General features: G+C 45.2%; 1 protein-coding gene across 6 annotated transcripts in view; it reads left to right on the forward strand.

Annotated features, from left to right (window-relative positions):
- The first annotated feature begins 905 nt into the window (after positions 1–905).
- GALR1 (galanin receptor 1) overlaps positions 906–21,659 on the forward strand; it is a 28,196-nt gene continuing 7,442 nt past the window's right edge. For 5 of the 6 annotated variants that reach the window (XR_006278962.1, XM_038393427.2, XM_038393426.2 and 2 more), the window contains exons 1-2: positions 1,043–2,163; positions 12,149–12,214. Coding sequence is in view for 5 of the 6 variants with exons in the window: in XM_038393427.2 (XP_038249355.1) it covers positions 1,465–2,163; positions 12,149–12,214 (765 nt within the window). In the remaining variant the exon portion in view is untranslated. Of the gene's footprint in view, positions 2,164–12,148; positions 12,215–21,659 lie in introns of all 6 variants that reach the window. The other variant, XM_038393425.2, reaches the window with a different exon arrangement.

Raw genomic sequence — 21,659 nt, forward strand, 5'->3', positions numbered from 1 at the left:
CAGAGTAGCAGCCGTGTTAGTCTGTATTTGCAAAAAGAAAAGGAGTACTTGTGGCACCTTAGAGACTAACAAATTTATCTGAGCATAAGTTTTCGTGAGCTACAGCTCACTTCATCGGATGCTCAAATAATTTGTTAGTCTCTAAGGTGCCACAAGTACTCCTTTTCTTATATGCAGAGTTATTTGCATGCATGAGTTTTCAGGATCAGAGGGAAAGTTTTGATCCTGCATCTGATTTCAACGGGACTACTCACACAGGTCCCTATTTCAGAAAGCATCTGTCTTCCAGGCAAGACTTGAGCATGTGCTTCTTTGCTGTCATGATCAGGTATGGATTTAAACTTTAAGTGTTTTCCTGAAGAGGGTCCATAACTAGGATTACAAGATTGGACTTCATGAACCCAGTCCTCGTGAGGGGCTGAGCATCCTCCAGGAAAGAAGGATGCTGGGGCATCTCAGAGGATGGAGCCCTCGGGCACACATCTTCATACACCTGTTTAACTTTTGCAATTGGGCCTTGACTGATAAGGGCAAAACCTACACCAGGACAGGGATCCTGGCGTGTTTTTGTGAATCACTGTCTAGATGTACAGTGCTGTCTGCTTATTGACTACAATCCCCCGGCGTGTGGCAGCAAGAGCAGGAGCTGGCCCAGTGTTGGGAGAAGTTGGTTGTGGTTCCAATTAACACACGCACACACAACCCAGCGACAGGTAAGTCCCCTACCAGCCTTCCAGAGACGGGAAGGGATGCGAGCTGCGGTCCCTGCGGCGCAGCAGCATGAGCTCTGCCGATGGGGCAAGATGAGCCCCGGGGGCTGGGGGCGCGGGAGGGCTGAGGGGAGGTGTGAGGGTGGAGGAGGGTGAGTTGCCCTGGCTCTGGATTGGCCCGGGGCTTGCTGACAGGCGGCTGGAGAGCGCGCGGGAGGCCAGCCGGGGCGGAGCTGGCTGGAGAGGAGGCGGGGCGGGGCGGGGCGGGGCGGGCTGCTGCGCTCCCAGGTCCCCGCGCACTCGCCCAGCGCCGCTCTCCGGCTCGACTTGCGGAGCGGGGCGGAGCTGGGCAGCGCCGCTGCGGGCGCAGGGTTACCACGAGGCTCCCGCCGGCGCTCCCCGGTCCACCCCGCTCCGCAAGTCGTCGAGGCGGGTGCCCGCGTGGGTGAGCCAGCCCCGGCCGGCCGCAGCCCGCGGCGCTGACCCGGGGAGCCGCACGGGCGAGATGCCGCCCAGCCTCCGGGCAGCGGAAAGTTTCGCAGCTCGGTGAGCGCGGCGGCAAACTGCCCCCGCCTCCGCCCCCGTCCCCTGGCTGGGCGCCTGGGGCCCGCAGCGCAGCGCAGCGCAGCGCAGCTCCCTCGGGGCCTCCGCCGCTGCACGGCCTGGGGAGGGGGGGGTCGTCTCTGGGGGCGAGGTGCGGGACCGGGGCGCTGTTTGTTCTCCTCCACCCTCCCCGGCTATAGCCGCAGCAGCCATGGAGCCCGAGGCGATTGCGATCCTCCTCCTGAACCAGAGCGAAGGGCCCCCCCGGGGGGAATTCAACCTCTCGGGGCTCTCGGAGAAGCCGCAGGACCCCAAGCCCCTCTTCGGCATCGGCATCGAGAACTTCCTCACCCTGATCGTCTTCGGCGTGATCTTCGCCTTGGGGGTGCTGGGCAACTCGCTGGTGATCACGGTGCTGGCCAGGAGCAAGCCGGGCAAGCCCCGCAGCACCACCAACATCTTCATCCTCAACCTGAGCATCGCCGACCTGGCCTACCTGCTCTTCTGCATCCCCTTCCAGTCCACGGTCTACGTGCTGCCCACCTGGGTGCTGGGCGCCTTCATCTGCAAGTTCATCCACTACTTCTTCACCGTCTCCATGCTGGTCAGCATCTTCACCCTCTCCGCCATGTCGGTGGACCGCTACGTGGCCATCGTGCACTCCCGTCGCGCCTCCGCCCTGCGGGTCTCCCGCAACGCGCTGCTGGGCGTGGGGCTCATCTGGGCGCTTTCCATCGCCATGGCCTCGCCCGTCGCGCACCACCAGCGCCTCTTCCACCGGGACGCCAGCAACCAGACCTTCTGCTGGGAGCAGTGGCCCAACCCCCGGCACAAGAAGGTCTACGTGGTCTGCACCTTCGTCTTCGGCTACCTGCTGCCGCTGCTGCTCATCTCCTTCTGCTACGCCAAGGTGGGTGCGAGAGGGAGGATGTCGAGGGTGCAGGGGATGGGTGTACGGGGTGCAGCTACAAGGGGTATAGCTATAGGGGGTGTGTATGTGGTAGTTACAGGGGCGTAGGTATAGGGCGGGTGAGTGTTTGGGGGTACAGTTACAGAGCTGGGGGGTGGCCATGGGAGGGGCTGGGAGTTTGCGGTACAGTTACAGGGGTGGAGTGTAGCCTTGGGGGGGGGGTGTGAGTGTTTGGGGTGCAGTTGCAGAAGGGGGGTGTAGCCATAGGGGGGTGTGAGTGTTTGGGGTGCAGTTGCAGAAGGGAGGTGTAGCCATAGGGGGTGTGTGAGAGTTTGGGGTACAGTTAGAGGGGTGGATTTTAGCTATAGGATGTAGCTATAGGGGGTGTTTGTGTATGGGGGTATAGTACAGGGATGGGATGCTGGTGTAAAGTGCGTAGGTGTGTACGGGGTATAGTAATAGGGTGGGTTTAGGTATAGGGTTTGTGTACATAGACATAAAGGTACAACGATGATTGAATAGAGGAAGGGGTATAGGCATAGCTATAGGACAGGGTGGGGTATAGGTAGTTAGCATCTGCAAAGGTTTGGGTAGATGGGTGGGCTACCTGGTCTGTGTGTGGGTGCGGTAGCAAGGGGCTAGGCTATGAGGGGTAGTTTTGGGATGCATGCATGGGAAGAGAGTACAGAGGTAAGAACAAGGGAGGGGTTGAAGTTTCGGTGTGTGTAAGGGAGTGGGGGTACACTCATAGCAAGTTAAGTGTGGATGGAATTATACGTGTGGATTTATAGGCTAGGAATGTCCAGTGGTAAGGTGTTTCGGGGAACGTCACACCTGTGTGGGTCCGAGGGTTCAGCAGTAAATGTGGGGAGGAGGTATAGTATAGCTGGTTGTGGGCGTATTGTCTGCTAGTTTTCATTTTTTTTTAGAAAAAAAACTTCTTTTTAAAATCTCCATTTCAGCTGCGATAAACGCTCTCAGTGTTTTCCCGTAGTGCTGGGTGATGAGCTCCGAACTGAGCAAAATGCAACAGTGTGCGAAGTTGTTAACATATTAAAAAAAATTACAATAGTTTAAAACATGCTGCACTTAAATAAAACCCAGCCACACAGGGCCAGTGTAACCACTAGGCGAACTAGGCTGCAGCCTAGGGTGCCAAGATTTGGGGGCGCCAAAAAGCGATGCCCCCCGTTTTTTTTTTTTTTTTTTTTACACTGTTGATCAGGGGCAGGTACCTGTAAGTCTCTAGCACTTGGGCCATGCCAGGGCCAGCAGCCTCTTCACCTCGGAGTCTCCCTCGCTTGCCCGGGGGCCACTCCTCCTCTCAGGCTCCCCAGCTGCTGCCGCCGCGGCCACCCGGGAGGACGCGGGCTGGAGGCGCCGCCGCAGAGGAAGTGCAAGGGGCTGAGCTCAGCTGGGGCCCTGCACCTGCCGGCTGAGAGCAGAAGGAACCGGGCGCCGCTTGGGGGGAGCTGGGCTGCCCGAGCCCAGGGTGGTGGCAGCCTCCGCAGCAGCAGGGGCAGGTGGGGAGCGTAGGTGCCCTGGGCTCGGGCCGCCCGGCTCCCAGCCGAGCCCGGCCCCTTGCGCCTCCTCAGTGGCGGTGCCCCCCCCCGTGTCCCCCCCGGGTGGCCGCAGCGGCCGGGGAGCCTGAGAGGAGGAGTGGCCCCCGGGCAAGCTGCGGAGACTCCGAGGTGAAGAGGCTGCTGGCCCTGACCCGGCCCGAGCACTGGAGACTGACAGGTACCTGCCCCTGCTCCATCAGCCTCAGTGCCCTACCCCATACTGTCAGCCACCTCAAGTTCACTGTGACACCAGCATCCCTGGGCAAAGGGCCCCCTTGTCTTCACAAATAGCTGTCACCGAAGGCCTGACAAACTCACTGCACCCCACACGTATCTTACAGGGCACTTACCCACAAAGAGGAACATGGAAGGGATCTACACAAGGCTGGTAACTTGTCAAGAGTGAGAATCTTTGTGAGATGTGTGCATGGGTAATATTGAAGGAATAATGTATTTACCTTAAAAGTCTGCTTTACAGACTTGGAGTAGAAATTAGTCACCAGGGGATAATGGCCCTTTGGGGTAAGGGGGATTTGTCACCCTGCCTAACCTGGCTGGTGATGCAATGCAAGGCTCAATTGTTTAGCTTTGCACAATAGTAAGACTTTGAATGGGACACCATCAGAGGCAATGGCAAACAACTGAAACGCCTTAAAGGTAAAAAAGAAACATTACAACAGCCATTATCCGTTCGGATAGGCTGTTTATAATGCTAAGTTTACTAGTTTTCCAAGGTTGTCGGGGAGGTGGGGGTGCAAGGTGGAAGTTTCGCCTAGGGTGCAAAAATATCTTTGCACCGTCCCTGTAGCCACATTATTACTGGGGTGCTGATCCATACGATGCCCGTTCTACTACTTCTTAACGTCCAGTTAAAAGACACAAAGAGCAACAGGCACGCTGCCTGCTCGTTAGGGAGCCCTCATCCTGCATCAGCTGAAGTTAATGGAAGCTTTACCGCTGACTTAAGGGGGCTCAGGATCAGGCCTTTTGCTGCCAGAAAGCAATCACTTGATGATGAGCAAGTTTCTGATGAAAGGGCAGAACTGTGACACAATCACTCTCCCCACTTCTTTGCTCAGGCAATGATCCATTTTCTGTACCAGTGTTTTCTGCAGCTTTGAAGGAAGCACCAATTCAGACTGCTGTTCTCCAGAATCTAGAGCAGGTTGAATTCCGTCAGACTGGACAGTTCTTTTACTGAGATCTTGCAAACCTTTACTCGCTTTCTTAGTTCTTACTCACTACAGTAAATTGCATTGAAATTAATAGTTCTGCTCATGTGAGTAAAGTCTGCTCTCTTGCTGAGGGATCAGTTCCCCCAAAGCAAACATGTTTTTGAGGGGATTGTAGTATAAAATTTATATAGTTTGTGTATAAATTCATTAATTGTGATGTGGAAAAAGGACCGATAGAGTGCAAACGTGCATTTTAAAACACTTTGAAATATGCTTGTATTCAAAGAACAAAGTTTCTAAATTACAGGGCAAAAACAACATTTAACATGACAGAGGTGTCAAACTGGCAAAAAGGCAAAACATTAAAATTAGTATCAGCCCTTAAAGGTTTAGTTTTCTTTTCTCTGTGTGGTGGGAGGATTTCTCATTGTCTGTAATAGGAGTTACTGTGTGCACTAAGGGGAAGAAACCAATACCGCAGATTTGATCATCACCATATTTAAATAAAGATATTAACAGATATGGGGAAAGTGTTAATGGACATGCTCAGAAGATGCCTTTTTTTAAACATTAATTTTTAATGAATAAGTATTACTAATTTTTTTAGCCAAAAGAGCAGCATTCACAATATTGACTTATGGCCTCTAAACCCTTGTTTTTTACGTGAAAGAAGTTTTGTAAGTTAAACAAGTGTGAATGTTTTTTAAAATTATAAATTTTTACTTTTAGAATTTAAAAACAAAATTAAAAGGGATTTTTAACAGACTTTATTGAAATATTAAAGTTAATATAAACACACCGTTTTGATTACCAAAATAACTATTTACTATAAATATTAATATAAAGACTATGATTTTAAAAAAATCTTCAAATCTGAGTCCCAGAATGTCAAGTTTATGCCCAGAGCAAATCTTTTATGGTCAAGTTAAAATAGCCTGAAACAGGGGTTAACTAAACTAATTAAATGTATGTTAATGAACAGTAAAATGTTGTCACAGCCAGGAAATCAAGGCAATTCAAAGTTGCAGCTGAAACCTCATTTTTAACTCGCTACCAGGCTGTCCTTATTTCACCCTTGTTTTGGTTAGGAATTGAAGGGGTCTAAGATGACAGGCCTAGACCTTCTCCCGCTGAAGTCAGAATCCAGCTCTGAGGGACCAGTTCTGTGAGATGCTCACCACCCTCAACACTCATTCGTAGCAGTGAGAACTGAGTAAACTCAGCTCTTTGCAGGAGGCACTTGGCATCTGTCTGCAACATAAGGGCTCACTCCTACTGTGACTGTAAAAAGAAAAGGAGTACTTGTGGCACCTTAGAGACTAACAAATTTATTAGAGCATAAGCTTTTTTCCACCAAATGCATCCGATGAAGTGAGCTGTAGCTCACGAAAGCTTATGCTCTAATAAATTTGTTAGTCTCTAAGGTGCCACAAGTACTCCTTTTCTTTTTGCGAATACAGACTAACACGGCTGCTACTCTGAAACCTGTGACTGTAAAGTCATTGATAAAACTCCACCTGCCGTATTTTGGCACATCCGGATGAGCAGGGGGTGGGGTAGGTTAAGATTGGAATGGCAATAAATCAACGACAGAGTTTCAGTCTTAAATTTGTCAAGGCCAGAGCTGCGATAGTATATGTCCAGCAAAGGAGTCATCATGTAGCTCCATTTAGTAAATTACCATAGAATGCTATTGAAATAAACACAACCATGACATCTTGGCTTCTCAGTACACACAGTGTGAAAGTAAAGTTGCTGTGTAATATAACAGGTACGTCAACATTTAGTTATAAAGTAGAGCATATTACTAGATCAGATCCTCAGCTGGTATAAATTGATGTAGCTTCATTGATTTCTATGGAGTTACATTTAATTACGCCAGCTGTGGATCTGTGAAATAGTAATAATAAGGAAGTTTCAGTCTACTCATAATGTAGTTTAAGACAAAGAGAATGCAGTTCTCTATTTGAATATATGGCATTTTCAGGACTGTTGTAAGGCAAGTTCTTGTTTTTTTATGTAAATTGTAATTTCCTTCATTTTTTATGCATTTAAATGGCAAGCTAGCTGCATTCCCTCTGTCTTAAATTACATTTTCAGAGAATTCACATCCTACTGGGAAGTACTAGCAAAAGGACAGCTCTTGCTGAGAGACAACAGCACCATTACAAATTACAGAAATACTGAAACAGTGATGGGTATTTCTAAAATCGGTCCTTCTGCAAACCCAGAGAAAACCAGAGCTGGCATTCACATGTAATGAGATGTATAAGCAGTAATTAACTATTTAATAGTTCAGTAGTGAGTATTAAATTAAGTGCATATTATTTGATGGATACCTTGAAATAGCTCTTTTCAATAAGTGTAATTTGTCATGAGATTACATATTTCTTTTATTATTTAAATATCAATTTATTGTATATACTATTATGAGGTTACTATAGGATTGCACATTAAAAAGTGCCACTTAAGGACCAATGGCTCAAGCCTGCAAAGTGCCAAAGCTTGTTTTGGGAGGTCCTGAGCATCTTCAGTTCCCATTTATCAAGGAAGTCAAAAGTGACTAGTGATTTTGGGTGACTCAGTTTTTGGGTCCCAAGCTGAGAAAGCTCAGAGCTATCCTCTGAAAACCAGGGCTCATTCATGTTGGGCACCCAGAAACTGAGATAACTACAATATTAGTCACTTTTAAAAATCTTCGTCATTGGCTTTGATGGGAGTACTCATGTGGCAGGATATACCCCTAAATGATTATTGTCCATTTATCCATTTCAAATATTAATAACTGCCCTATTTTTTACTTTTGCCTTTAGAAATACTAGGAGAAACCAGTCTCCATTATGTACTAATATCCTGAACATTTTGAACTGCGGAAATTCATTTTGATTTATAGACTCAGTTAAAAATATAAATCACACAACGTAGGAGTCCTCACATAAAAATGAGCTTAAAAATGTTCCTGGACTGAAATCTTGTATCCCAAGTTTTAGCAGGAGGATGTTAATGGAAGAGGTATAACCCAGGCCCACCAAGAAAAATAAAAATAAATAAAATCTATAATAGTAGTAGTGACACAATACTAAGTAGAATGGAATGAAAGGCTCTGCTGTGGTAATTTAATTGGTCTAAGTACCATAACTATGGCATTGCTGACAATGACATTTGAATGTAAATATGATTTATATGACAAATTGTGGTTCAGAATGCAATGTTTACATATATCAACATACTGTCATTATTATTAGATGATTACCTTGTGTAATCTACTTGGGGGCATTATTTTAAATGGATCTTTCCAGGAGCTACTAATAATGAAAGTGTAACCAATGAAATGGCTGTAAGTAGCAAGAAAGCAAATATGCTTTAAAACTGCACAGTGTTTATGCTTAAAGAAAAGGAGTACTTGTGGCACCTTAGAGACTTAACAAATTTATTTGAGCATAAGTTTTTGTGAGCTACAGCTCACTTCATCGGATGCATTTGGTGGAAAATACAGTGGGGAGATTTATATACACACACAGAGAACATGAAACAATGGGTTTTATCATACACACTGTAAGGAGAGCCATCACCAGCAGCAGGGGGGGGAAGGAGGAAAACCTTTCATGGTGACAAGCAAGGTAGGCCATTTCCAGCAGTTAACAAGAACATCTGAGGAACAGTGGGGGGTGGGGGTGGGGCGAAATAACATAGGGAAATAGTTTTACTTTGTGTAATGACTGATCCATTCCAAATCTCTATTCAAGCCTAAGTTAATTGTATGTTGTTTGGTGGAAATATATATGCCAAAAGCAGCAGGGTCTTTTAAACTATGTTCTCTCTCTCTCTCTTCCCCCCCGCTCTCCCCCACCCCCGTCCTCCAATATGATTTCAGGAGGAGAGAGAGAGAGAAAGGGAGGAGTCTGTTACAGCATAAACATTCCAGCAATTTATATTATGCACTTTTTTGGGTAACACAGTCAGTGATGGCTTTAAGACTCTTCTACCACCATGGTCATAAAAGACCCTGCAAAACCACAGGTTAATCAGGAGAATTTATTCCCTTTTATCCTTTCCTGAGAGCAAAATATGATCTGTAAACAATAGGTACATGGAAGCTGGGAGCTTGAAAAGTTTTATGTAAGGAATTGTTTTTCCAGATTTTAAGTCTTTTGACATATAAATTCTTCTTAGAAAAGAGTATGGAGTACATTTTCAGCTAAGTGAGTGGGGATTTAGTTGTGTGAATCAGCTATCTTCTCTAGGCTGCTTAAAAAAATAAGAAGTGATCCTTCACTTCAGCTAGCTTTCTGAGCACAGATGGAGTACTAAATCTTGGTACCTAACTCACTTGGATGCATTTCTGCATGTTACAGGTTTTTTTCCTAAAAATCCTGCAGTTTTACCAGCTGCTACAAATGCAGTAGTAGATGTCTTCAAAACTACTTGGGGTCAAATCCTGACTGGCATCTGGAAAACAGCATAATAGACCCCACCAAACCCATATTCAGTGTATGCTGTAAGAAGAACATTCATTTGTTCCAGTGTTGTGGTTGACAATAGCCCACAAACCACTACTTCACGCAATCTGTTCCTAAAAAAGGATCAGACACTGCCACCCTTGCTCACAGTGAATAGTATCATATTTTTAAAATGATCCGATTGAAATGAGTGTGAGTAATAGAGGAGCAAGGAGATGCATTCATTGGGAACATTCTGGTCCAAAGGAGAATAGTGTGTATAGAGGCCATTGGTTGATCTTGGAGTATACATACATAAACATATCACTCCTCCACAGCTCCTGTCATGTGTGGATTGTCTGCTTTGTTTCAGTGGGGTTGGAATAGGAATATCCAACTTCTGCATGTGGACTGCAGATTATTTGGTGAACCCCCTATACAAAGCTAGAATTTGACTAGTTAGATGGTTGCATGTGGTTGGTTTGTGAAATTAGTACCTAATCCAAAATGGAGAAAGTTCAAGGGGTTAACTACCTGGAGGAAATAGCCTATTCAAGTAGTGTGGAGCTGGCCACTACTCCAGATCTTAGTCTAAAGCAGCAACCGGGGGGAATGGTTTTCAGTTCTCTCTCACTTGCTCTTACTCTCTTCCAGAGTCAGCCACACATTCACACTCACTGCCCTCATCCTCCCCATCCAGCTCCTACTCATACCTTGCTAGAAACTGCTTATTCTGTATATTACTCTGGCAGAAGCAGCCAGGATTTTCTCTTCCCTCCCTTTGCCCAGGTGAGAGGAGGGAAGCAGGAGACAGGAGAAGGAAGATCATTGCCTCAGGTTCTCTACAAGAACCCAGGAGTTCTTCTCATGGAAGTCTGGGAAAAGGGCTGTTCTTGCCCTTTGGTCTCCTTACCATTGAAGTGGAGAGGTCTGGGGGTTCATCCAGACCCACACTCAGTGAAGGCCAATGTATGTGTCCCTCTCCTGCTGTTCGTGGGTCATGCTTGTCTACTGACAGTTTGAGTCATGTCAGTAAGATGAAGAAGAATGGAGATTGAGATGTACAAAAGAATAATGCAGGATTGAGCAGTTGGTATGTATATACTGCTGAACTAATACACTTCTAATGTATTTAACAGTTGTAATTCTTTTAGCCTTAGATTTACATACAAATTGTCTTCAATTGATGTTTTCAGGTGTCCAGCAGTCTTTTACATCTTTTCTCTTCACCCACAAGTGACCATTGTCATGCAGAAAAATATCCCTTTTCTTTTTAACTCATTAGATCAGTGGTTCTCAACTCTGGTCCACCGCTTGTTCAGGGAAAGCCCCTGGCGTGCCGGGCCCGTTTGTTTACCTGCCGCGTCCACAGGTTTGGCTGATTGCGGCTCCCACTGGCCGCAGTTCGCCGCTCCAGGCCAATGGGGGCTGCAGGAAGGGCGGCCAGCACATCCCTCGGCCTGTGCCACTTTCTGCAGCCCCCATTGTCCTGGAGCGGCGAACCACGGCCAGTGGGAGAGGCGATCGGACGAACCTGCGGACGCGACAGGTAAGCAAACCGGCCCGGCACGCCAGGGGCTTTCTCTGAACAAGTGGTGGACCAGAGTTGAGAACCACTGCATTAGATACATTTTTCAGAACATATGATTAATACTGGATCAGATCTGTGATCCATCTTATCTAATATCCTTTCTCTGAAAGTGGCCAGAACCAGATGGTACAGAGTAAGGAGCAAAAGACACCACAATAGGCAGATATGGGATAATCTGCCCCCAGGGAAGTCTCCTTCTAACCTCTAAATTGAGATGGGTTTATAAACCCTGAAGCATGTGTTTTCTATCCCTTTCAAAACTCTGTAAAAGTATGTACTGTTATGACTCTGGATAGTCTTGTTATCCATATCCTTTGATTTTGCTAAATTCTTGGCTTTCATGGCATCCGGTGACAATGAGTTCCATAGTCTAATTGCATATTTGAATTTGCCACCTTTCCATTTTATTTTAAATGTTTCTTTTTTTGGTATACTTTTCCATAAACATTTGCATGGCATAATTTTTTTTTCTTCAGATCCTGTCCTACAAATATTCTTAATTTCAGAGTGAATGATGGTTGCAGCCAAAATATGTTCCTGCTACACTACCCAAAAATCTTATGCGTGAATTATCAAGGTTCTGTTACAATTTCAAAGCTTCTCTTTAATGACAAATCAATTCTGTTGCCAGAATAAAAAACTGACCTACTACAGGTACATGACAAGTCATGGCAAGTCTTGCATAAAGGTCATATTTCACTTGTGACACATTTTTGTATAAATTAATTAAAAAACATTTTTAGGTTTCTTCTTCAAAATCAGACAGCTCCAAGGCGTGATTATATTAACCAAATATCCAGCTGCTGAATGCAAATTTTGCAGAAGATTAAGGAAAGCTACAGTTCAAAATATACATTTTTTATTTTATGTGCAAAGAAAGTCATCCTAAATTCACAAACAGAGACATTCTTATGGAAGAAAAATGATTGCCAGTTACAAGCGACTGTAGAACAGGTTTATGTTTATTGGCAGACTAGGTTCACTGCCATGCATATTTTGTTATGTGATGCATCTATTTTTTATATTAGAATTAAATAACTTATGTGCTTCATATATGTTGATTCCCATGGGTGCATATTAGATATTACAGCGTGCACTTTTGAAATGTGTAGACTGAATACATCAACATTTGCAAGCAATATTGGACAGCATAATTTTGAAACGTGTCCTTTAATTTTAAAAGCTGTTAAATGCAAGGTGCAAATTAATCTTTTTCAGGTCCTTAATCATCTGCATAAAAAGTTGAGAAACATGTCAAAGAAGTCAGAAGCATCCAAGAAAAAGGTAGATTCCTTTCCTTACCAAGCATGCTAACTTCTCAGTGTAATGTTGCTTGTTACCAAAGGGGTAACATAGAGATGGACTTGAATCAAAATACACCTGAACATTGAGGGTTTAAAATCCAAACCTCAAACTAGATTTGAATTTTGCTTTTGGCCCCTAGTCTCTACAATGGGCTAAGCCAGTATTCTAGATCTTTATTCTTTTGAGCATGTGAAACTTTAAACTTTTGAGGATGTGAAAACCAGATCCAGAACCAATCCGTGTGACTCAGACGTATTTCTAGTATAAATGTACTTTTCACTTCTCCTGTATGTTTTCCCTATCTTGTACATTTTTTCTGCTAATGTAATTTTTGATGTAATACGAAGAATTTCTGATTTTTAAGATGAACGTTCTAAATAAGGTTTATTTTACTTCCTGATCCTCTTTTAAAATGTTGTCATCCATGAAAACTGTTTTTATTCTCTGCTGTTCAGGGCTTAAATTAAACACCCACTACTAATACTGCAGATAGAATTTTGAAAAGATCTTTAAATCACAAAGCTAATATTGTTCTTTAGGACTCTATAGAAGGGTCTATATCATAGTGAATTTCTCTGGTAATACAGCATGTAGAGTTCTAATTTTGAGCAGACTTGAAATCAGGAGTTTCCTGCCTGACTTCTATATTTATGAACAATGGAGTCAGATAAATCTTTAGGGCACAGCTGTGCAGTCTAGGGTTGCAAACTTTCTACTCCTACAAAACCGAAGACCCTTGTCCCATCCCTCCTTTCCCCTCCACCAAGGCCCCACTCCTTCTCCGAGGCCCCGCCCCGCTCACCCCCGCCCTCTGTTGCTCACTCTCCCAACCCTCACTCACTTATTTTCACCAGGCTGGCTTAGTGGGTTGGGATACAAGAGGGAGTGAGACCTCCGGCTGTGGGTGCCGGCTGCAGGGTGGGGCTAGGGAGGAGGGGATTGGGGTACAGGAGGGGGCTTTGGACTGGGGGTGGAGCCAAGGGGTTCAGCATATGGGAGGGGGTTGGGATATGGAAGGAGGTACGAGCTCTGGACTGGGGGTGCAGGTTCCAGGGTGGGGCCTGAAATAAGGGGTTCAGGGTGCAGGAGGAGGCTCCGAACTGGGTCAGGGGTTGGGGTGTGGGAAGGGTGAGGGCTCTGGCTAGGGGTGCAGACTCTGGGGTGGGGTTGGGGATGAAGGGTTTGGGGTGCAGAGGGGGCTCTGGGCTGGAACTGAGGGGTTCAGAGGGCAGGAGGGGAATCAGGGCTGAGGTAGGAGGTTGGGGTGTGTGTGTGTGTGTGTGTGTGTGTGTGTGTGTGTGAGGGCTTTGGCTGGGGATGCAGACTCTGGGGTGGGGTTGGGACCGAGGGGTTCAGAGGATGGGAGGGGGATCAGGGCTGGGGCAGGGGGTTGGGGCGCTGGGGGTGGGGGGCGTGAAGGCTCTGGCTGGGGGTACGGGCTCTGGGGTGGGGATGAGGGGTTTGGGCTGAAGGAGGGTGCTCCGGGCTGGGACTGAAGGGTTTGGTAAGCAGCAGGGGGATCAGGGCTGGGGGAAGGAGTTGGAGTGCAGAGTGTGTGTGTGAAGGCTTTGGCTGGGAATGCAGACTCTGTGGTGGGGTTGGGGATGAGGGGTTTGGGGTGTAGGAGAGTGCTCTGGGCTGGGACAGAGGGGTTCGGAGGGCAGGAGGGGAATCGGGGTTGGGGTGTGGGAGGCAGTGAGGACTCCGGCTGGGGGTGCAGGCTCTGGGATGGGGCTGAGGATGAGGGGTTTGGGGTGAAGGAGGGTGCTCTGGGCTGGGATTGAGGGTTTGGAGGTCAGGAGGGGGATCAGGGCTGGAGCTGGGGGAGGGAGTTGGAGCCCAGGAGGGGGTCAGAGGTGCAGGCTCTGGGTGGCGCTTACCTCAAGCAGCTCCTGGAAGCAGCAGCATGTTCCCCCTCCGGCTCCTATTTGGAGGCATGGCCAGGCTGCTCTGCAGGCTGCCTCATCCACAGGCACCGTCCCTGCAGCTCCCATTGGCCACAATTCCCCGCCAATGGGAGCGACGGGGGTGGCGCTTGGGATGGGGGTGGCGTGTGGTGCCCCCTGGCTGCCCATGCACATAGGAGCCAGACGGTGGACATGTCGGCTGCTTCCCGGGAACCGCACGGTGCAGAGGCTAAAACCGCCAACCACACAGTCAACAGCCTGGTCAGCGGTGCTGACGGGAGCCGCCAGGATCCCTTTTCGACCGGGTGTTCCGGTTGAAAACCAGACACCTGGTCATGCTAGTGCAGTCTGAGCTGATGGATATAATCATATGCCTATGAAGTAAATGGAGATCCACATGCATGCAGGGCACTGCCTGTGCAGATTGGATTGCTGAATCAGGCCCTAATTCAAACAGCATTTATACAATCCCTAATTTCTGATAGAAACACTGGGCAAGATTTTTTTTTTTTTTTAGAGGCACAGTGTTAAGAGGATTAAGTATTAAATCTCTGATTCAGCAAGGTACTTAAGTACTTTGTGGAATTGGGGCCTATGATATAACTACTAAAGATTCAGGAAATTGCCAACTTTTGTGATTTTATCCTATGTTTTGTGACTTTTGATGTTTTTAAAGCTTCAGTTCTTGGGGTCATGTGGTTATATGAGAATCTGAGCTTTAATTTAAAAATAAAAAAGTGTACACTTATATACTTTTAAGGGCTCAAAAACCAGAAGGCAAACAAAATTAACCAAAATATTATTGTTTGAAAAATATAATTGTTTTAAATCAATTTCATGAGTTTTTGGGACCCAACTAATGACAGTTGAATGCTTGGGGTTGACAATACAGTTTTACACAGCCATACTGAAAAAATATATCCTATTTTAAATTATTTCTTCTAAATAACAAGAACTCTTGCTCATGTTCATTGTGCATTTAGGGCCTAATCCTATGTTTCTCACAGTATTCAAATGAAAGGGGGGTTTCCTGATTAAGGAGTTCATAAGTGGATTTTTAAATTAGACTTTCGTAATTAAGAAAAAAGTTAAATGCAAAATAAATGTTTCCTAGAATACTATTTTTGTATATTTATTGATCACACACAAAACATTAGCATTAACATATTAGAATTAGCATATTTCCTGAAATTATATTTCAGGTAGTTTTATTTACTTATGTGTAATGTTAAGAGCCATCCTATTAAATAAATAAGAGCAGCCCTGTAGTGTTTCCTTGGTTGCAGATTATACTGATAATGTTGTAAAGGTAAACTTTGGAATTAGGCTTGAGAGGGATAATGGAATAAAACAGATGTTGCAAGGATTGTCAAACCATTATGCACATTTATGCATCCCACAGGTACCGTGTATCTTAAGCATGATAGATTTAAGAGACACAGGGACAAAATCTGCCCTAAATTCTTTGCCGTCCCACTAAAATCACGGGGGTGGGGGTAGGGGGTTGCTTGGGGGTAAATAAGGTCAAAGACAAATCTCTCTTAGTAAGTTGAGCAGGTATACAATTATCCATATTATTCTGCCTTGGATCAAAATGTTAACATAGTGAAAGGGTTAGGGTACTGTGCTTTCTTTATGTCATATCTGCAGGAAAAAAGGAAATTTCTGAAAAAAAATCTGTAGGTTTATTTACCTTTTTGTTTTCTACTGAAAATGTATGCGTGATAAACACAATATTTCAGTTCCCAGTGGGAATTTTTCCTAAATTGAAGGGTCCTATTTGTAATCTTTTATTAAGACAGATCTTTTATTGGGCAGATTCTGTGCTGGTGTAAATTAGCACACTTTTATTGATATCAGCAGAGTTTTATTGATTTGCATCAGCTGAGGACCTGGCTCATTATTTGCAAATATTTCAAAATATTGCAAAAATTTCCCTGCTCCGTCTTGTCCTTCCTACCGCCTACTACTGCCCCTAGAAACAGACTTGGGAGAGGTGTCCTCTTGGTGTCCATTCCCCTTCACAAACATATTTTATTTTTTAAACAGAGGAACAAATCCTCAGCTGTGAAAATTGTCAGACACAGTGACATACTCTGACAGCAGTTCTCAAACTGTGGGTTGGGACCCCAAAGTGGGTCACAACCCAATTTTAAAAGGGTCAGCAGGACTGGCTTAGACTTGCTGGAGCCCAGGGCCAAAGCCCGAGCCTCACCACCAGGGGCTGAAGTAGAAGCCAAGAGCCTGAGCCCTGGGCAGCAGGGCTCAGGTTCCAGGCCCCCTGCCTGGGGCTGAAGCCCTTGGGCTTTGGCCCTCCACCCAGCCAGCAGGGCTCGGGCGGGCTCAGACTTCGGTCCCCCCTCTTGGAGTTGTGTAGTAATTTTTGTTGTCAGAAGGGGGTTGCAGTGCAATGAAGTTTAAGAACCCCCGCTCTATGACAATTTACACCAGCTGAGGATCTGCCCCAGAGACTATAGGTTGCCTGAATCCTGTTCATTTTCTACTCTAGGATCAAACATATGGGTTTTTTCATGCTAGTTGCTAAATTTATCCATAACATAATCCCATTGTAGCCAGTGAAGTTACAGAAGAGATGGATCTGGCTTTAGGCTTGAAGGAACACATTTAGGGCACAATGGGAGAATGTGTGCAGAGATAAGACAAGTCTAGGATAGAGTGCTGTGGAGTATGACTGGTTGGATGATCACTAAAAAGAATCATAGAAGTGTAGGACTGGAAGGGACCTCAGTAGGTCAGCTAGCCCAGTCCCCTGCACTCAAGGCAGGACTAAGTTGCCCCATAACCTCAGCCGTGCAGAACACAATGCCATCCACAGCCTCAGAAACAAGTCTGACATCATAATCAAAAAGGCTGACAAAGGAGGTGCTGTCGTCATCATGAATAGGTCAGAGTATGAATAAGAGGTTACTAGGCAGCTCTCCAACACCACTTTCTACAAGCCATTACCCTCTGATCCCACTGAGAGTTACCAAAAGAAACTACAGCATTTGCTCAAGAAACTCCCTGAAAAAGCACAAGAACAAATCCGCACAGACACACCCCTAGAACCCTGACCTGGGGTATTCTATCTGCTACCCAAGATCCATAAACCTGGAAATCCTGGATGTCCCATCATCTCAGGCATTGGCACCCTGACAGCAGAATTGTCTGGCTATGTAGACTCCCTCCTCAGGCCCTACATTACCAGCACTCCCAGCTCTCTTCGAGACACCACTGACTTCCTGAGGAAACTACAGTCCATTGGTGATCTTCCTAAAAACACCATCCTAGCCACTATGGATGTAGAAGCCCTCTACACTACCATTCCACATAAAGATGGACTACAAGCTGTCAGGAACAGTATCCCCAATAATGTCACGGCTAACCTGGTGGCTGAACTTTGTGACTTTGTCCTCACCCATAACTATTTCACATTTGGTGACAATGTATACCTTCAAATCAGCGGCACTGTGATGGGTACCCGCATGGCCCCACAGTATGCCAACATTTTTATGGCTGACTTAGAACAACGCTTCCTCAGCTCTCGTCCCCTAATGCCCCTACTCTACTTGCGCTACACTGATGACATCTTCATCATCTGGACCCATGGAAAAGAAGCTCTTGAGGAATTCCACCATGATTTCAACAATTTCCATCCCACCATCAACCTCAGCCTGGACCAGTCCACACAAGAGATCCACTTCCTGGACACTACGGTGCTAATAAGCAATGGTCACATAAACACCACCCTATATCGGAAACCTACTGACCGCTATTCCTACCTACATGCCTCTAGCTTTCATCCAGATCATACCACACGATCCATTGTCTACAGCCAAGCTCTACGATATAACCGCATTTGCTCCAACCCCTCAGACAGAGACAAACACCTACAAGATCTCTATCATGCATTCCTACAACTACAATACCCACCTGCTGAAGTGAAGAAACAGATTGACAGAGCCAGAAGAGTACCCAGAAGTCACCTACTACAGGACAGGCCCAACAAAGAAAATAACAGAACGCCACTAGCCATCACCTTCAGCCCACAACTAAAACCTCTCCAACGCATCATCAAGGATCTCCTACCTATCCTGAAGGACGACCCATCTTGGGAGACAGACCAGTCCTTGCTTACAGACAGCCCCCCAACCTGAAGCAAATACTCACCAGCAACCACACACCACACAACAGAACCACTAACCCAGGAACCTATCCTTGCAACAAAGCCCATTGCCAACTCTGTCCACATATCTATTCAGGGGACACCATCCTAGGGCCTAATCACATCAGCCACACTATCAGAGGCTCGTTCACCTGCGCATCTACCAATGTGATATATGCCATCATGTGCCAGCAATGCCCCTCTGCCATGTACATTGGCCAAACTGGACAGTCTCTACGTAAAAGAATGAATGGACACAAATCAGACGTCAAGAATTATAACATTCAAAAACCAGTTGGAGAACACTTCAATCTCTCTGGTCACTCGATCACAGACCTAAGAGTGGCTATCCTTCAACAAAAAAGCTTCAAAAACAGACTCCAACGAGAGACTGCTGAATTGGAATTAATCTGCAAACTGGATACAATTAACTTAGGCTTGAATAGAGACTGGGAATGGATGAGTCATTACACAAAGTAAAACTATTTCCCCATGTTATTTCTCCCCTCCACCCCACCCCACCCCACTCCCCACTGTTCCTCAGATATTCTTGTTAACTGCTGGAAATAGCCTACCTTGCTTGTCACCATGAAAGGTTTTCCTCCTTCCCCCCCCCCCCACCCCGCTGCTGGTGATGGCGTATCTTAAGTGATCACTCTCCTTACAGTGTGTATGATAAAACCCATTGTTTCATGTTCTATGTGTGTGTATATCAATCTCCCCTCTGTATTTTCCACCAAATGCATCCGATGAAGTGAGCTGTAGCTCACGAAAGCTTATGCTCAAATAAATTTGTTAGTCTCTAAGGTGCCACAAGTACTCCTTTTCTTTTTGCGAATACAGACTAACACGGCTGCTGCTTTGAAACTAGACCAGTGGTTTTCAACCTGTAGTCCATGGACCCCTGCAGGTCTGCAGACTATGTTTAAGGGATCTGAGAGAGGTTGTCATTACTATAGAACAGTGGTTTTCAACGTATGGTCTACAGACCTTGGGGGCGGGGGGGAGGGACGTGGGAGGGTCCGTATACTATGTCTAAGGTTTCCAAAGGATTCTGTATCTCCTTTTGAAATATTTTAGGCAAAATGAAAAAAGATTGAAAACCACTGAACTAGACCATTTCTGACATGTGTTTGTCTAATCTGTTCTTAAAAACGTCCAGTGATCGAGTTTCTACAACCTTCCTAAACAGTTTGTTCCAGTGCTTAACTACCCTGACAGTTAGGAAGATTTTCCTAATGTTTATCTAAACATCCCTTACTGCAATTTAAGCCCATTGCTTCTTGTCCTTTACTCAGGGGTTAAGGAGAACAATTTTTCACCCTCCTCTTTGTAACAACCTTTTAGGAAAACTTATTATGTTCCCCATCAATCTTCTTTTCTCTAGACTAACAAATCCAATTTTTTCAATCTTTCCTCATAGGTCATGTTTTCTAGACCTTTAATCATTTTTGTTGTTCTCCTCTGGACTTTCTCCAATTGTCCACATCTTTCCTGAAGTCTGATGCCCAGAACTGGATACGGTACTCCAGTTGAGGCCTTATCAGTGTGATTACTCCTCGTGTCTTGCTTACAACACTCCTGCTGATAAATCCACAATGGGATTTGCTTTTTTTGCAACAGTGTTACACTATTGACTCATATGTAGCTTGCAGTCCACTGTATAAACCCCAGATCCCTTTCCACAGTACTCCTTCCTAGGCAGTCATTTTCCATTTTGTATGTGTGAAATTAATTGTTCCTTCCTAAATGGAGTACTTTGCATCTGTCCTTATTGAATGTCATTCTGTTTACTTCAGAGCAGTTTTCCAGTTTGTCTTGATCACTTTGAATTTTAATCCTATTCTCTAAAGTACTTGCAACCCCTCCAAGCTTGGTATCATCTGAAAACTTTATAAGAGTACTCTCTATGCTATTCTCTAAATCATTTGAGAAGATATTGAACTGAACTGGACCCAAAACCTATTGCTGCGGGACCCTACTCGATATGCCCTTCCAGCTTGACTGTGAATCATTTATAACTACTCTCTGGGAACCAAATATGCACCCACCTTATAGTAGCTCCTTCTAGGCTATATTTCCCTAGTTGGTTTGTGAGATGGTCATGTGAGACAGTATCAAAAGCCTTACTAAAGACAAGATATACCACATCAATCACTTCTCCCTATCCACAAGGCTTGTTACCTTGTCAAATAAAGTGATTAGCTTGGTTATATGTGATTTGGCCTTGAAAAATTCATGTTGGCTGTTACTTATCACCTTATTATCTTCTAGGTGTGTAAAAATTGATTTCTGGATTATTTGCTACATTATATTACTGGTCTGTAATTCCCCAGGATATCCTTATTCCCCATTTTATAGATTGGCATTATATTTTCCCTCTTCCAGTCCTCTGGGATCTCTCCTGTCTTCCTTGAGTTTTCAAAGATAATCACTAATGACTCAGATATCTCCTCAGTCAGCTCCTTGAGTATTCTAGGATGTATTTCATCAGGCGTTGCCAACTTGAAGATGTCTAACTTGTCTAAGTAATTTTTAACGTGTTCTTTCCCTAATTTAGCCTCATATCCTAACCTCATTTTCACAGGCATTCACTATGTCAGATGTCCAGTCATTACTAAACTTTTTGGTGAAAACTGAAACAAAAAAGGCATTTAGCACTTCAGCCATTTTCACATTTTCTATTATTGTCTTTCTCCCCTGATTGAGTAATGAGCCTATCCTGTCCTTGGTCTTCCTCTTGCTTCTAATGTATTTGTAGAATGTTTTCTTGTTCTCCTTCATGTCTCTAGCTAGTTTAATCTCATTTTGTGTCTTGGCCTTTCTAATTTTGTCTCTACATGCTAGTGTGGTTTTTTAATAGTCACCCTTCATAATTTGACCTTGTTTCCACTTTTTATAGGACTCTTTTTTTGAGTTTCAGATCATTGAAGATCTTCTGTTTCTTCTTATTTCCCCCAGCTACTCCATCAACAAGTGTGGATGTGAAAGAGTTTTCCTTTTGGCATGGGAAGGTTCATCTTTAGCAGACCATCTGCTCTGTTGATTAGGTGACCCTGATGTGGAATCGACTGAATAGTTTCCCGGAGCTTTTGTATCTCCAAAGGCAATGGATATTATTTGATGGATTGGGCCCATTGAAATAAGAATCTAGGTGTGGATGATTGTGTTTAGTGAGGTTAAGAGTGAAAGTGACTGAAGGACCCTGAAATTCTACAGCTGCTCAGTGAAGTTACTCATAGGCAGAGCTGAATAAATTTCCTATACCAGCCAAATTCTGTTTCCAGCTAAAGGGAATTAAATCTAATGCTAACATTTCTGTTGAGTGAGAACTAATTAGCACAGTCTCTCT

This window comes from Dermochelys coriacea, chromosome 2, assembly GCF_009764565.3.
Source record: "Dermochelys coriacea isolate rDerCor1 chromosome 2, rDerCor1.pri.v4, whole genome shotgun sequence".
Lineage (NCBI taxonomy): Eukaryota > Metazoa > Chordata > Testudines > Dermochelyidae > Dermochelys > Dermochelys coriacea.